Raw genomic sequence first — 17,007 nt, 5'->3', positions numbered from 1 at the left:
ACCTAGTAGACTCTTAAAAATGAAGGTTCCAAAATAGGGTTTTCAAATAATCTAGAGAACATTTATTTCCAACAAGAGGAAACTTTTGTGCAATGGAAAGTTTGTTCATGGAACCACTGGATACAAAAAGAACCTTTATTTTTAGAACCTTTATTGATAGGCACAATCAAACTAGTTATTTACAGAAAATAGCATTTTGGGCACCTAACTAGGCAACATTTTTGGGCATCAAAAACATTCATTCAAAGCATTCAAACCTAGTTAAAAGCTAGAGACACTCCTATCTAGGCTGCATTTTGGACAAGATTTTGCGCATTCAAACCTAGTCAATAGTGAGTCACCTGTGTAGACGGCATCATAGGCATGTACAATCTGGTCAAAACCTGTCTATCTGTATTCCTAACTGGGCATCACAAGTACATTAAATCCTAGTTACTTTAAAATGTAAGAAACACCCAGGCATACTATAAGATATGTGTCAGATTCAGAACAAACTTCAAGGGATGTTAGTAGAGGATGGGGGCTGGATGACAAGAGAAAAAAAAGCTTCTTAGCAACAAAAAACTGATGTAAACACACCACCGCAGCTGTCTGAATCTCCACTGCTTCTCTATCCTTTCAAACCTTCGAAAACACTATCGTCTTACATTCATCAAACCATGCAAGTCACGCCGGACTGAAAAAAGAGAGGCTCAGATTCTAAGCAGACAACAATTCCTTCCCACAAAATGGAGATCAATGCTATATTGACTCGCACTCATCAGAGTAAATGATTTTTCCTATTGATTCTGCTGGAAGACTGACATGCGGAAGCCAGAGGAGTTATGCTGTTATGGTAAGATCTGTGAGTGCATTTCTGTGGATGTAAACAATCGAATATTCTTGGTCATAGGTTACCTATCCAAATACATATCATAGATGTCAGGGGTTACAGAAAGACAACAGTCACGCTCTGTAACAGCATGAATCTACTTGTATGGTAATTTTGTAATAAGAGCCAGTTAGGGTAATCTAATAAACATTGAGTAATGTGAGATGCATGCATTCTGATTTCTTGCATCATCATGACATTTTAGGTTGATATTACTATATTCAAGTTGGGTCGCTGTGTGTGAATCTCATTTATTGGGATGACTGCAAATTAAAAGTGCAAAAAAAAAAAGGCCAGATTTACCTAATTATTATGAAGGACATTGCTAAAACAGTGTTCCTGTAGCTCAAGTGGTAGAGCATTGTGTTGTCAAGCATCAAGGTTGGGGGTTCGATTCCACGGGAACACATGATAGGTAAAAATTGATTGCCTGAATGCACTGTAAGTCGCTTTGGTTAAAGCGTTGGCTAAATGCATAAATTTAATTTCATTTAAAACAATCATGAGACAACATTATTATATTATATTATTTTTCTTTCACCTATACATCAAATAGCATGCAAACAACATACAAACTAAAGATAAAATTGCAAGAAAACATTTGCACATGCCTAAACACGCTTTTTATTAACTAAGTATCTTTTACCCATCCACAGATAAAAAAAATAAAAAAAAAAAACAGACAAAAAAATATTTTCCTATTAAACACATTTTCGATTTCTTTCCACTGAATCTCTGTTAAACATAACCTTTAACCACAGTGGGCGTATTGCTTTCCTTCATATAAAATGCTCTTCCCTTATCTGCAGATGTTCTTCCCTCCCCAGACATATGGAATTCCTCACTCTGTGGTCTGGAGGGAGGGAATGCTGTGGAAGAGACCCATCTGGAGTGGGAACAAGGTGGGTAACGGTAGAGATGATGCCCCCACTCTCCGACTGGCTCTCTGGAGAAGCCTTGGGCTTGTCTGGAAACGCATCAGTCGGGACAGACACAGCGGGACGATCCAGAGCCTGTCACAGGATAGCCCAGGGAGAGGAGTTAAAACTACAATTGGTTCTGCAGTTTAATGAAAGAAGCTACAGGACACTGGAGACTGGACGAGTGCTGCAACAGACAGGCTTAGTGAATGCAGCTGAAGGATTATGGCAGATTTCGGGTGATGATGGAGACAAGTGGTTTTGAGACGGTGAGTAATCACACGCAAAGTTAAACTTGACCACTTTTACAAGCTTATTCAGGCTTATTATCAGATGGGAAGACCCAAAGACCAGCATTAAACCCCTTTCAAGTGTCAGGGCTTCAACGCAGACCTCAAGACCAGTGTCACATGCCATTTTGACATCCATATTAAAGCGTATGCAAATAGCATAACATAAAATGATGTTATGAGATTGCTGGTAAACAGAATGTGCTGTGCTTAAACTGCACTTAACATGTATGATTCTCAATGCATTAGATAAAATATCAAAACAAACAGCATTTATTTTAAAAAGTAGTATGCAGTGAAAACATTTCTAAAGACTTATGTTAATGGCCAATGGACATTTTTTTGTCTAAAGACCTTGAGATCAATTGGTTAAAATTAATCTCAAGTTTGTAAATGCATTTTAGGGTGACTGTATTTATCAGATCATTTGTCTGTGTGTGCTGAAGTTGAGTTGTATGAAAAAGACCAAGATACGCACAACACTGATAAATTGAACATTTTATTTGTGGAAAAAAAACACAAGCAAAATGCATCAATAGACATTTTTACGGAAGCGAGGGAAATGACGAAGAAGCATCTAAAAGCAAAGTCGTGCACATGCCAGAAGTCTGTTGAATGTTAGCATTGTATAAGCTATAGACAAGGAGCAGTGATCAATAATAAAAAAAATCAAGAAAGGCAAGTAAAATGTACATTTACAAATGAATGCGCTCCACACAAAATTTACCAATAACAGCAATTAGCAAGAAAACGAAACAGAAAAAAAAGAAGATTCCTTCTAACAAAATTAAACCTTATTATGCAAAAGGAAACTGTAAAAGCATTTTTACTAGACACTTACAAAATCAAGGGAGCCAGGACTATACAGGTACACTGTCATTTCACAAGGTTAACGCTATAGCATAAACAAGCATTCTATATTTGGGTTTCTGACAAACAAAGCTAAAAAAAAAAAAGTAACCATCTTTACACAGTAAATTAAGGTTACTGGTCGTACACAAGAACAGAACTGCTTGCGCGTAAAAAGAAGGAAAGACTCCATTGCCATTCATAGCCTATTACATTGGCTGCACCATTTTTTGTTATACATAAGCACAGTTTAAATTCAGCAATCGTTTTTCTTCTCAAATTGAAATAACTTAAAAGATACAATTCATTGTTTGTTCTTTTTTTGTTTTTACAGTTTTACAAAATTCAGGTAACTGTTTTTGACAGCGGATAAGGCAAGTGGAAAAATGGCTATTTTCATACATTTCACGAAATGCTCTGTTAAGCTATACATTGCAAATTCGATGACTTTTGGGGTTAAAATGTAGTAAAATCTCAATCTGAATAATGCAGAATAATAAAACACCCCACTGGTTTGTGATTTACAAACAACCCCTGTTCTGGTTATTACTTTGCATACTTGTGAAAAACAGATTTTAAGAATAGTTAGTGTCTATCTTGAATTGCACTGGGTCAGAAAACAAAATTAATATCAAAACAACTTAAATGCTTTATATCCAACAATCAATACCGGTTTGGTTGGTTAACCTCACAAATATATATATTTAGTCAAGACGCACGGTCCCCCTTGCAAACAACCCAGTGAAGTTCATTTATACATGATGCTTTAGTCTGTCTACTCCTGCTAACGAAGTGGAAATCAAAGGTTGTTAACAAAAGCAGTAACCAATTCAAAGCATCACAGTTGCCAGTGGATCAAAATGTCCATTTATCTATTCATTTCAAAACATACAAAGTATTTGCAGATGGAAACACAGCTCGATGGGAGTTCACTGTAGCCATTCCAGAATGAACACGTAGTACAGTGACAAAAGTCAGTGTTGCCTTTACAGATTGAATGTCTATGAATTTACATTTATACAAATCTTCTGCATATATCAAGAGGACAAGAATTACACATTTGAAATGGATTATATTAGACTTTATTAAAATGTTATATCACACATATGGTAATTACATTTTGAATTATTCATTTGCCTAGCATGTCATCAATATCAAATTCCTTTGGTCCTTCAATAAATAAAACTCATATCATATACACATACTTTGTACAGGTTTAATACAGTTCAAAGGGAAGATATGCTGACTTTGAGAATTGTGGGACCGCCAGCTAGACATCTCGAGTTAATGGGGAGCAGGAATATTGTGGGAAATCATGCTCGCGTCAAATTTTCTTGACACTGAAGTAAACTAATTGAAAAATGTTAGTGCTGAATGCTTGCTTGAGTTCCCATGCATTCAGCGACAGTTCATGTTCAGCACAATGTCTCTTATTCCTAGTGCTGGGACTGTTTTAGTAAATACTGCACTGCTCACCATCATCTAGGTTTCTGAAAATAATGGGAAAATGTCACAAGTCTGTTTTCAGATTAAAACAAGGTGGAGTAAAACCCTAAGATTAAAATCGGTTTCTTTCGATCAAAAATAACTAGAAAACGCAGAAGCAGTTCTTCAACTTTAAAGGCCTATGGACCTTTGAGACATCAAACCCTTTTAGTGTTTTTACAATACATCATATGTAGACCATGAAGGACAACAAAAGCTGTCAAACTAAATGTTCTGAATACAATTGCAAAACCAGACGTTAAGCCAAGTGAGCGTTAAGAAAGCTCAGTTATCTTAAAATGATCTAATCCAAAGCTCACACATCATGCTTGCAATGTCTTCTTGCAGTTTGTGAATCTCAGCTGTCTTCTCCATAACGGGTGTAAAACATTGTCTGTTTAGTATGTTGACGTAACCAGATTTTGGGACTCCCCCAGTGCACAAATTCAGATTAGTCTCGCAAAATGGAAAAAAATCCCAAAACAAAGCAACAGAAGAAAGCAGCCTGACACCAGCCTGTCTTCAGGAGCAGGGGGATCCGTTTCTATGGTGTGAACGTCATTCTGAGGACTGAAACCATTTCACAGTGTAGCTAGCACCATTGTGAGAAGTTTCTCAGGAATCTCCGGAAAACTCGTTTCAACACTAAAGGGGAGCCATCGGCTTGAGCTACTTTATCTGAAGAAACTTTTGACCAAAAAAAAAATAATTCTCTAAAAGTAGATAGATGCAACATAAATAAGAGCATTAATGGTCCGGAATAGTTAAAATGTCGGTGGTTACTGTGCACAGCGGACATTTACATATATATATATATTTTTTAAACAAAACAAAAATGTTGATTCAGCTGCACATCCACATACAAATATAAAACAATACATACAAGAGTGGGATGTCTCCAGGAAGGGAAATTAGGGACAGTTTGTCCAGCGGACCAAATCCACGGTCCACCATGGTTGCACCATTTACACAGATGTATGTGTAGGTATGTTGAGTGTGTGTGGGTAAGAGGACAGTATGTTCCTCTTTCAGTGACAGAAATGAATATGAGTTGGCTCAGGGCAAGGTGAGGGGAAATGGAGGCAAAGTACATCCCTGCTGTCTCGACAGCGTCCGTGGTGTTCAGAATGACTCATCATGCCCGACCGAGAGGTCTCCCTTTGGTGTCGATGCACGGGATGAGCCTTTGTCCATGCTCTCGGAGCCAGAGCTCTGGTGTTGCTTTTCAGAGCCAGTGCTCGAGGTCACTGTGGAGGACGAGGTGGAGGAGGTGCGGGTCTTCTCCTTAAAGTCTGTTATGATCACGGTGACGTTCCCTACTGTGATGGCCAGCTGTTGAGCTGTGCTCCTGTCAATGTTCTTCAGCTTGGGCCTGCAGATTGGAGGAGGATAGTGTGTCAAAAAACGCAATCGATCACTTTTTGGATGTAAAGATAGTGAAGTAACATAATAACTGTAGATTCATGACTTAAATTTTTCAAATGAAGATACAAAACACATGCAAAATTCCCTTTATCATGGGTTCCATAAAAGTATTAAGCAGCACAACTGTTTACAAATGATAATCACAATATATATCAAATCAGCATATTAGAATGTTTCCTAATAAATAAAAGACTTAAGTAACATGCTGAAATCTCAGTATTGCAATCACAAAATATAAAAAAATATATAACAAATATTTGTAATAAATTTTTAACAGCGTAAGTATTTGAATATTTGTAAAAATGACATGTATATTAAAATTTTTTTTTTAAAAGTTAATTAATTAAAAAAAAGTATTAGAAATCAAATAAATTATTTTGTAAAAATACATTAACCAGTGAAAAAAATGGCGGGGAAAACCCACCACTACAGATTATCTCTGGGCCCATCCATTACAAACAATGTTGTTTCAATGGTTAGACAATGGGGGCAAGTCCTGCATTTCACCTTCCACAGTATTTGCATGATTTGGATTTAAATGCAGAAAAGGACAGGGATATGGGCGTTGCATGCAAACCATGTTTAGGTCAAACACTTATCCACACCCACACAGCCTTTAACACAAAAGACATAAGTAACTAACCAACAGTAAGTAACAACAAAATCAGTTAACTATTAGTGCCAACACTTAGGAATAACATTCCCTAAACACTGCTTGGTATTCAGAAATTTGAGATGAAAAGATGATTTTGAGAAAATATGGTCAGGTTCACATTTCCTAAACATCAGAAACCAAAAAAGCATGCAAAGACTAACAGAGATCAGCCAGATTAAAGGGATAGATCTAAAGGGATAAACTATCTTAATTTGCTTTCCGAAGATATTCAAAGGTCTTACGGATTTGAAATGACATGGGGGGGGGGGGGGGGGGGGGATTGGTTAATTAATGACAGAATTTTCATTTTTGGGTGAACTAACCCTTTAATACTCAACAGCACACATTTCAAAAGCTTAACATCACCAAAACTTACATTTACACAAAAAGCCCACTAAAAATTGAGACCTGTTTTCAGGGTTGTGTGCATGGCAAAAGCACAAAGCTAAATCTCATTGATTGGCATTAGCCTCAGTTGTTAGTATGCCTCCAAGACAATGTGACACAATGAGCTCTGCTGGCAGAATCAGACAGAAACAGAATGGTGGGACGGCGGCCAACAGGGCGTGAGTGGGAGTAAAACGGAGCTGCTCAATTGAGATCAGCCCACGACTCGCTCATTCAGAGAGAAAGAGACAGACACAGACAGAGAGAGAGGCATTTGTGAATCAGAGCACTTTCTGCAGTGACGTTCGTCACTGCTGTCTGCCAGCTTTGTTCACTGTCAGTGTGACTTACAACACATTCTCAAGCCAGACCTTCAACTGCAGTTATTATTATTACACTACCATTATTTTGGCTTTTAAATGACAGCATTAAGCATCTTTATGGCACTGTGTGAAAGTGACTAGTGCTAAAATAAGTGTTTTCAGAGTATGAGAGCTGGGAACTAGCATCTGATCAGCACCCTCAAAATGACAAACTAAACCACAGAAACAAACACTCACTGATTTTCTCTTACAAAATTCATACTGGCAAACTTGTGCAAAATGCGATCATTCAATTGGATTCTGGAGCCCTGTTGAGCAGGGGAGCCGGAATGAACAATGAAAAGTCCAACAGGTCAATATTAACACACCACCATTCAAGAGTTTTGGATTGGTAAATTTCAACACATGATCCTTCAGAAATCATTCTAATATGTTGATTTGGTGCTCAGTGAACATGTATTAATATTATTATCAATAATTAAAACAGTTATGCCGCTTAATATTTTGTCAGTATTCTTTGATGAACAGAAAATTCAAAAGATTAGAATTTTTTTTGTAAAATACATGCCTTTACTGTCACTTATGATCAAATTAAGGTTATTAATTAAAAGGTTGTTATTATTAATTATATATATATATATATATATATATATATATATATATATATATATTAGGGGTGTAACGGTTCACAAAATTCACGGTTCGGTTCGATACGATACACTGATGTCACGGTTCGGTTCGGTTCGATACGTTTTAGATACAGCAAAATGTAAAAACATCTCAACTTTTCAGAATGCCGCAAGCGCACCGCGGGTCATGTGACAAGAACTAACCAATCAGCTTCATCCTTTCCCGTAACAACGTTGAGAGCTCAGCCAAGATGAAGGATCAGCTGATCATAGTTGTATATGGATTGCAATTTTGAAATAAATTTAGTAGCAGAGCTACTGCAAGCGATTTTTAGAGCTGCAAATCCATTTATCCTTCGCTGAAATTTCCGCGTCTCATGGAGAGAGCACGTCATTGTTGCTTAGCAAAGACAGACGCCTCATGAGCGCTTCTGCCCAAGCGCTTTGGAAAGGAGGAGAAAGACGCGCTTAGCGTTTTCCATGCGTTTTTAGGCACGATATGTGAACGGCCCCTAAGGCGCTCGCTCACTCAGCACGCGCTGAAGGCTCGTTGCAAAATGTCGAATGCCTTTAACAGACCAGAAATATAAGATCCTAAAATAACCAACAGGTCTGGTGTTTGGGTTGGATTCCATGTAAGCTATAGTTTCTAAATGCTGCAGGGATAGTTTGCTGCGTGCATGTTTCTCCTTTTTTTCGTCTTTTCCCAGATAGTACTGACGCATATATCCCAGATATTCCCGCTGGTGTTTTTTTTTTTTTTTTTTTATTCCCGCTGGTGTACCCTGTCATGTTGCAGATGCGACATACCGTTGTTTTTTTTATCCACCACTCTCTTGCCATCACCATTATAGCTTAAAGGGAATCCAAAGTGCACCCAAACACCAGACCTGTTGGTTACTGGAGGATCTTCTTTTTCTAGTCTGTTAAACGCATTGGCCATTTTGCAACGAGCCTTCAGCGCGTACTGAGTGAGCGAGCGCCTGCTGAGTAGCCTAACATAAACATATAAGATGGTGTTTTTTTCTTCTTCGGGAGTGTCATGGGCGTTGCCTGTTACGTTGTTTGGGTTATTGGGCTACCTTGTTGAACGCATATCATTATATTTCTCTCTCTCTCTTTTTTTTTTTTTTTCAAATATAATTAATTACTCCAACGAACCGTTCGGTATACATAATGCGTACCGCGTACCGAACCGAAAGCGTCGTACCGAACGGTTCAATACGAATACGCGTATCGTTACACCCCTAATATATATATATATATATATATGTATTCAACTAAATTGATATACTATTAGTAGACAGCAGGAATGTGTAAATAGTAATGGAATTTAGGTGGACTGTGAGATATGTAGGTATTAAGAAGAGAGAGAGGGGAGAGTGAAAGAACAAGTGAGCAAAAGAAAAAAAAACAGAGTAAAAAAGAAGAAGAAAACAGAAAATATTCATTAATCATACCAGCCTTTTTTCAGCATTAGCCAAGAATCTGTGGAATCATATTTCTTATGATTTAAAAAATGCTTTAAAAAGGCTGGTATGGTAAATTAATATTCTTTTGTTTTTTCCTTTTCACTCAATTTTTCTTCGGCTCACTTGTTCTTTCATTTGTCATTACAAAATGCAGTGAGCTGCTGTTGCTTCACTCCACCCATGCTTTGATGCTATATGATCCTGTCAACACTTAGAAGAAAAAAAAAAGAGATGAAATGCAAAGATAATGGTGAGATACCTGGAGATGTGGGAGTTCTTGGTCTTGGTTGTGGATTTGCCAGATTGAATGCTGTTTCGTTCACTGGGTGGGCTTTGATGGCTGTCTAACTTGGGTCTGTAAAGAGACATTTTCTGGTTAGTCGCTCCATAAAGCAGAAAGTCACAAGTTTCTCACATTCTTATTGGTGACTAACATACTTGCTCTTTTTGCTGTTGGGTTTCTTGATGATGGCTGGGGTTATTTCCTTCTCTCGGTCCTTCTTCTCTTTGTCAGGCTGCTCCTTCTCACTCTTGTCCTTGTCCGTGTCTTCGGTGTCATGAGGATTTGTGTCGGGACGCTCCCCCTCAGTTCGATCTTTCTCAGGCCTCTCAGGCTTTTCCTTCTTCTCTTTCTTTGGGGGAGGAGGAATGGCGTACTGCTGGGCCACCTGCTGTGCCACCAGCTGGGAGTTTATCCGGGGTTTCCTGTGGGGCCGAACAGAGTTGATAAGGAGTATTAGAGTGTCACTAGCTCCGCTGAAAACTCTTCACTTAACTGCTGAGCCTGGAGGTTATAGACATGTACAAGTTTAATATCTAAAGCCTGAAGTAATGTAATGTATGCTTTTTAATGAACGTTTCAGGTTTAACAAACCATTGCATTTACGGTAAAATACAGCTTCAGCAGAACTCTATGGTGAAATGCAGTCAACCAGGATATTCAAATTAAAATACACACTTTTTTAAAGTATAGCTACGTCACTTCAAATTATCTATTGTCAAAAGCATTAGAGCAAAAGTATTCATCTAGAAAAGATGTATAATTACTAAACAACTGGAAAAGGTTAGACATCTACAGCTTGCACAACATGCATTTTCATTTTTGAAAAACTACCATCAGGTTCACTGATGCTACCATTCATGTAGCAAAAACTAGCAAAAACTGTCAGACCAACTTACTTGGTTAAAAAAAATCAAATTTTAAGTATGCATAACTGTTATATCAAGCACTGCTCAATGGATAATAATGTACACTACCAAAACACGTCTGCTTCCCATAGCCGTCCGCAGTGATCCACCTCAGCCAGTGTTTACACAAAACCATTTTCAAGCACAGATTCTGTGGATTGTGGTGAAGACATTAAGACATACCTAGCCAGATAAAGCCCTCTGCAGGCATTTCAGTGACTAAAACCCTTTCACTGGTCTCCTGAATGTGATGACGGCCCATCGCCAGCTGTGTGGGTCTGCTGAATGTGTAATCTCATTATACTCTACTCCTTTAATAAATGACTGTGAGGATCATAGGGTGGGACATTTGCAGCATGTCATTGTCATAAGGACTAATCAGATTAGCTAGAAGGTTTGGCCTCATTTGCCACGAACTGGATAGAAAGCGGTTTTTAATCTGGTAGTCCCCTGCATCAATACTTGCACAAAGAGGGAAAAGCTTCCTCAAAAATGTTAACATTATTATTTTTTACATACAGTATATTAGCTCTTTAAAGTCAAGGGCTGTCCAAACAAATCCATAAAAAGTCAATATGGCTTGATCTCAAGTGTTATGAAACAATATAATAGTTTTACGTGAGGAAAAGTCCCAACTATAAGCTATTTTCCGAAATCATATATTTATAAGGTATTTTCTTACTCTCAGATATCCCCTGTGCCTTTGTAAGTTCAAACTTGCTGTTTTCACAACACAAATCGTATTTAAGTTTTTTTTTAAAAGCAAAGTTTTAGAAGAAAATACTATTTCAGGTTTTCTACTTCAAAATATCATATTTAATTGAAATGTAATTCTTTTACTAGCAATTTCTGAGCGTGTGAGCATTTTTTTCCTGTGTGAGAACAGTGATCACAAAAAATGCGAACCTGAAACCTAGTGTAAAAGGCTAAAAGAAAGTGCACAATATTCACCTATTCTCACATGCATCATAAATACACCAGGATAAAATGTTACCAGGTACAAAGTGATTTATTAAAATTAAAATTAACTTTTTTACTAGGGGTTGAATGGATCACAGTTGATCTGTCCGGACCAGGACCCACTGTTCGGCATGCATGTGATTTGCAGATTTATTGCAAAATAACATCATAGTTATAGTTTATTATTTGCATTCGTTCTATCTTGCAAATTTACACATTACACATTTAATTTCTATGCACACAGAGGTGCATTTCAGATAAACATGTTTGTGTTTACACACTTAAAAATTTGCCAAAATACTCGTCTCGGCAATCATTCTTATAAACGCAGACGGTTATGTAATAAGTGAACAATAGCAGCTCAGAACGAATTTGGATGTGTATCATTATATTGGATTCATGCATAAGGTCTTAAAGGGACAGCAGCATATAAATACCTGCTGCTGTCTGTGTCTGAGACATTATTTTATTTTTTACTTCGTTTATCTATAGTTGTAATTTGATGTACTTTTTTTTACACTGTCTGTCCACTTGCCTTTAATTTTGTTTGAACTTTCTTAGTTAGCCTACTAGTTTTCATGCATTGTGCAGTTAAGAAGCACTTAAAAGTGTGCTTTAAGTAATACATTTAAAGCAGTTACACTAGAAAGTAACACCTATATATGTTTTTAACTTGCTGACCAGAAAAAATGATCAAGACCCACAATATGACTTGATCAGTGAGTTTTGTGATCCATGGTAACCACTATTCTTTACTAATGCACAGCATCTATGTAGCTGGGGAAACCTTTCTTTCTTCTATACTCATACACACACACACACACATTCTGCAATGGTGGAAAGACTGCACGCTGCAGACTCTCTCTCCTCTGCACGGTGTTGAGTTAATTAAAAGCCGAGGGGCTGTGTCTGAGATCTGAGGCAGAGCACCATGCAGCCTGAGCCAGCTCACGTTCCTCAAGCATAATGGCCAACATCTGGCAGCAGCTGGGGGTAACAGAGGATTTCGACTGAGCATGGGGGATGAGCCGAAGCTCATGAGTGTTTTTTGCTTTGTCTAAACATTTAGACTTGGAAATCCTCTTCACCTCAATATTTTAGATCAATCACAGTTGTGAATGTTTAGCTGTTTACTTTGTGGTTAGATTTCTAAAACTTATGAATGGAAAAATTAAGGCCAGATACACACTCTACGTAAGTGCACAAACATGCTCAGCCAATGCTTTGTGCTGTGCTGTTGTATGGACTTTACCACTTAAGACTTCAGTCAAATTTTGGAAAGCAACAACAGGAAAAGGAGTCTGCACAGACTTTGTCAAACGGGTTGTCACTAGAATCATGTCATGCTGTGCCTGCTTAGAAGTGTAAGTGGTCATAGAATAATAAACAAGTCAGAATACAATATTGAAGTATTGTATGATCCTGTTGATGTCCTTCAAACCATTAGATAAAATAAAACGGCTGTCTATCTGAGATTTTAAGAAAACCTGTGGCATTTAGATAGCAATGGTTCTTTCACTCCCTAAGACTGACAGGATACAGACGCTTTCTCACAGAGACCAGCCAATGAGAAGCCAATCAATTCCTCATAATAGGGAATCATGTTCAAGAGGCCAGCACAACTCCAATCAATACAACCTCTGCGAGGAATCTAGATGAGCTTCAGAGCCCGCTGGCAAAGGATACTGGAGAGCATCATTTAAAGCATGTGGGAATAGTGTGCATTGGGTCTGTGCTGGTCAAGGCAAGAAAAACAAAGATCAGGAACTAACACACTGCAGAATAACGGAAGAAAACTAAACTATTGAAAAAGTGAAAATATACAAAAGTTAATGTTATACAGGTAACATTTCAAGTCCAGAGGAAGAAAAAGAAACACCATGCCATGTGAGGTACTAGAGGATTAATTTGTGAGAGGTCATGCATTAAAGTGATTTTTCCATGGCTTTAGTGTAGGGATGCACCGAAATTTCGGCCACCGAAAATTTTCGGCCGAAAATGGCCTTTTCGCGAAACCGCGACGTGCACCTGCATAGCGCAGACAACGAGCTCCACGCAACATTCACTTAACACCAGTGAGAACATTCTCTCTCTTCGTATTCCTTTATTCGCAGCACTAAAACGTCTCCTAACAAAGAGATTAAGACGGACCACGAAGTAAAAACAAAGATAAGTACAGTCTTATAGAGTCTGTTAGCACACGTCTCATTGAGATCTTTTCGGATCCTCTGCACTTCATCGCGAATGTGCTTGATCCGCGTTATAAAGACCATTAATGTTACTTGGATGCGGAAATAAGGCAGCGCGCACAAGAAATGATCCAGGCCGCGCTGGATGCGGAGAACCCGCGTGGAGACGGAGAAGCGCCAAGCGCAGGAGACAGATCAGAGCGCAGAAAAAAAGACTGGTCTTTGCACCAGATGAGTGGCATGCACCATCGTTGTCTGATATGTTCAGTGGAATTCTGCAAGAAAGTGCCTCAAATAATTATAATACGTTGGCTATTTTGTTCTTAGGCTACTATATATACACACACACACACACACACAAACATACATACATAATATCAGATTGTAGCCGTATTTATGCTAGATTTCTGCTTTAATTTGATAAAAATGTTTATTTATGCCCTGGCCCTATTTAAATACACACTCTCAAATATTTCTCAAATGTCAGGCAGATGACAAGCTCAACTGCTCAACAGCTAGATGGTTATCTGTCTGAAGTCCCCATCCCCAGAAGTGATAACAGTCTTGCCAACTGGAGAAGTAATGCACTTTCTAGTCCTACATAGAAAAATTTCAAATGCACTTCACCTAAATGCACTTTGTTTTTATGAGAGAACTGTTCATTTTAAAACCTTTCTGCAGGCCAGTAGGCCTGTACATTATTATTAAATATACACATGAGTGGGATACATTTTTAGTTTGAATTTTATTTTATACTGTGCATTGTTGCAATGTGCTTAATAAATATTTGCATCATTTGTAATTGTGTATTTTTATGTTTTTTTTTTAAATAAGTTATGTAATTGTAATTATCTTTGAAACTTTAATATTAATTTATACAATTGCAATGTTTTAATTTTAGTAAAGTTAGTACACGGTCATAGCAATAAATGCAATGGTACTAATAATTGGCATAATTTCTTTCGGTGTTTCGGTTTCGGTTTTCGGCCTTGGTTTTCTCTTTTTCGGTTTTCGGTTTCGGCCAAGAATTTTCATTTCGGTGCATCCCTACTTTAGTGTTTAAAAAAGTCTTTACCATGATAAAAATTACTGTAATGCACAGCTTCTTATGGCTTATTGCCTTCATTAAAAGGTAAAAAGAGTGATATGTAATAGTATTGTTAAAAGTACCAACTGCGATACCACCCGGTACTGAAATTTTACGACAGTCCATTTCCCGCTATCATGAGCACTGTTCAGCAGATTTTTGAAAATTGAAATTGTTTTAATTTCAGTACTGAATGGCAACATGGTCTGTACTTTTGGCAACACAAATATATAAATATTTAGTTAATATAATAAAGTATATAAGTTTTATTATATTTAAAATAGCTATTTTGCACAACTTAAAAAGTAATCTTCTAGTCTTACTATTTAGTAATTAGGCATCTGATGGATGTCAGGGACATCAGCCAGTATGTATGGATTATAATGGCAAAGTATTTTGGCAACATTGTTACAGGTTTTAAGTATTTATTAGCTAGTTAACAACAACTGTATAGATCCTAATCAGGTTAGATACCAGAATTAAATTTAACGCAAATGAAAATGGGTTTGCGACCTACAATCTTTACAATAGCATTTACTGTATAAAAGGTTCTAAATAGTGTAATTTTCAAGACTTTTAAAGCTGTTTTATGGAGCTTTTGTCTCTTGAAAATTTTATAGAAATACGTTTCGTCAGCTGAACTGTCGGTATGTTGTTTAACAACAGTACAATCCACTGTATGCAATGTACTTCGATCCTTCACAGTCTCATTTTCATTCCTGTCAAAAATAAATATGGCGTTACCCTGACTAAGGTTTATGAGAACAATCATCACACACAAGTACTGAAAGCCAAGGACAGATGCCTCGTTCAGTCCATCACCTGTAGTACCCTGAACACTGGGGAATTTGCTCTAATCCAGACCAGGGAAAAGTCAAAAGTGCACAATCCTCCACTTAACAGGTACTTGGCTCATTTCACCTCTCTTGAGGGGGATCCAGAAATCCCTTCCAACTTGAGGTTAGCCCAGGAGTCTAGTGCCGGACAGGCCTGTGATTTATTTGATTAACCTCCCCTCAGAGGATCTCTTGCCACGCGGTGTGATTTGTATCAGGGGCAGTACAGCAAGACAGAAACAGGCCGTACATTTGAGCTATGAATCAGTGCCAGCTGTAACTCAGCCACGAGAGCTCACTGGCATGTCAGGACTGCTGTCAACACTCCCAGAGCACAACAAAAACCACACAATGCATTATTTAATGACTGACACATGACCGCCTCATCATAAACTCTCCCTGTTGACTAGGACTCATGTATGAACACAGGTGGCATCACTCCAGTGGGAAAAGTAGAACGGGCATGCAGTTTGAGATGGACACTGACCAAACTCACATTAGCGAATAGACGTTGCCAAGTCGAGGGGAAACCTGAATGAAGCTGGATGAGAGAGGTCATTGTGGTTGTTTTGGAAAACCATACTACTCTTACTATGGATTAATCAGGGCATATGCCACATTTAATTTGGCTTAAATTAAAATGAGGCTGTAAGGGACAATGCACTCTTGTATGCTTCAGTGTCCATCATTTAGAAAACATAGAAAACGCTTGCTGGAAAAATGACATGAAGACAAATATTCCAAACTACTCAATGGACTGTATCTCTCTTCCTCACAGGCTTATTTCAGTTGCATCAAATTAAGTTATGCTTCTGCAGTACATAGTATACTTACTGTGCATATTACATTTCCTTTATGCATAGAACATCCAGTTGACCTACATTTGACAAAATCTGCAGTACAATATAGAACACTGTATCCCACAATGCAATGCAAAGCACTTGAATTGTCCTTCCAATTATGGTTTCATCAATAAACTGGAAGAAACATAAATCATGATTTACTCTACAACATTCATTTAATCTGGCTCTAAATCTAGTAATTTATGAAATAATTGATAAAAAATGTGAAATATTCATATTTACTTCCAAAAGCTAAATGAATGCCACTTGATGAATTAAATATGCAATGTGTTCCAGCATACTAACTTTTACTGTGCTGTAAACAGCAAGTATGACGCTAGTATTCCATTCCAAACATAGTCCTAGTGCTCTCAAGTCCTTGCTGGACAGAAACCAACATGAGCAAAAGGAAAACCTCAGATTAAACCAATTGAAAATGCATGGATCATTAAAAATAAGAAACCCTTCACAAACTTCAAGATCCAAGAGTCACAATGCAAAGATCTGGGCTCAGCTGCAACCCACCCCTTAGGCTAAAAACTAATGGTTATAACTAGGGATGTCAACGATTAATCGATGATCGATTAATTGTCGATAAG

At 37.7% G+C, this 17,007-nt stretch overlaps 1 protein-coding gene across 1 annotated transcript in view; it reads right to left on the bottom strand.

The window, feature by feature from the left end:
• Positions 1-2,567: 2,567 nt before the first annotated feature.
• The window catches only part of LOC127959720 (RING1 and YY1-binding protein B), a 28,281-nt gene continuing 13,841 nt past the window's right edge, over positions 2,568-17,007 (bottom strand). Inside the window, exons 3-5 of the mRNA XM_052559048.1 lie at positions 9,745-10,011; positions 9,566-9,661; positions 2,568-5,787 (exon numbers count right to left, since the gene is read on the bottom strand). Of these exons, the coding sequence (XP_052415008.1) occupies positions 5,538-5,787; positions 9,566-9,661; positions 9,745-10,011 (613 nt within the window). The 3' untranslated portion in view covers positions 2,568-5,537. The remainder of the gene's footprint in view (positions 5,788-9,565; positions 9,662-9,744; positions 10,012-17,007) is intronic.

The sequence above is a fragment of the Carassius gibelio genome, chromosome B6 (assembly GCF_023724105.1).
Source record: "Carassius gibelio isolate Cgi1373 ecotype wild population from Czech Republic chromosome B6, carGib1.2-hapl.c, whole genome shotgun sequence".
Classification (NCBI taxonomy): domain Eukaryota; kingdom Metazoa; phylum Chordata; class Actinopteri; order Cypriniformes; family Cyprinidae; genus Carassius; species Carassius gibelio.
Note: the sequence above shows the minus strand (reverse complement) of the source record. Positions and strands in the feature narration are given on the sequence as shown.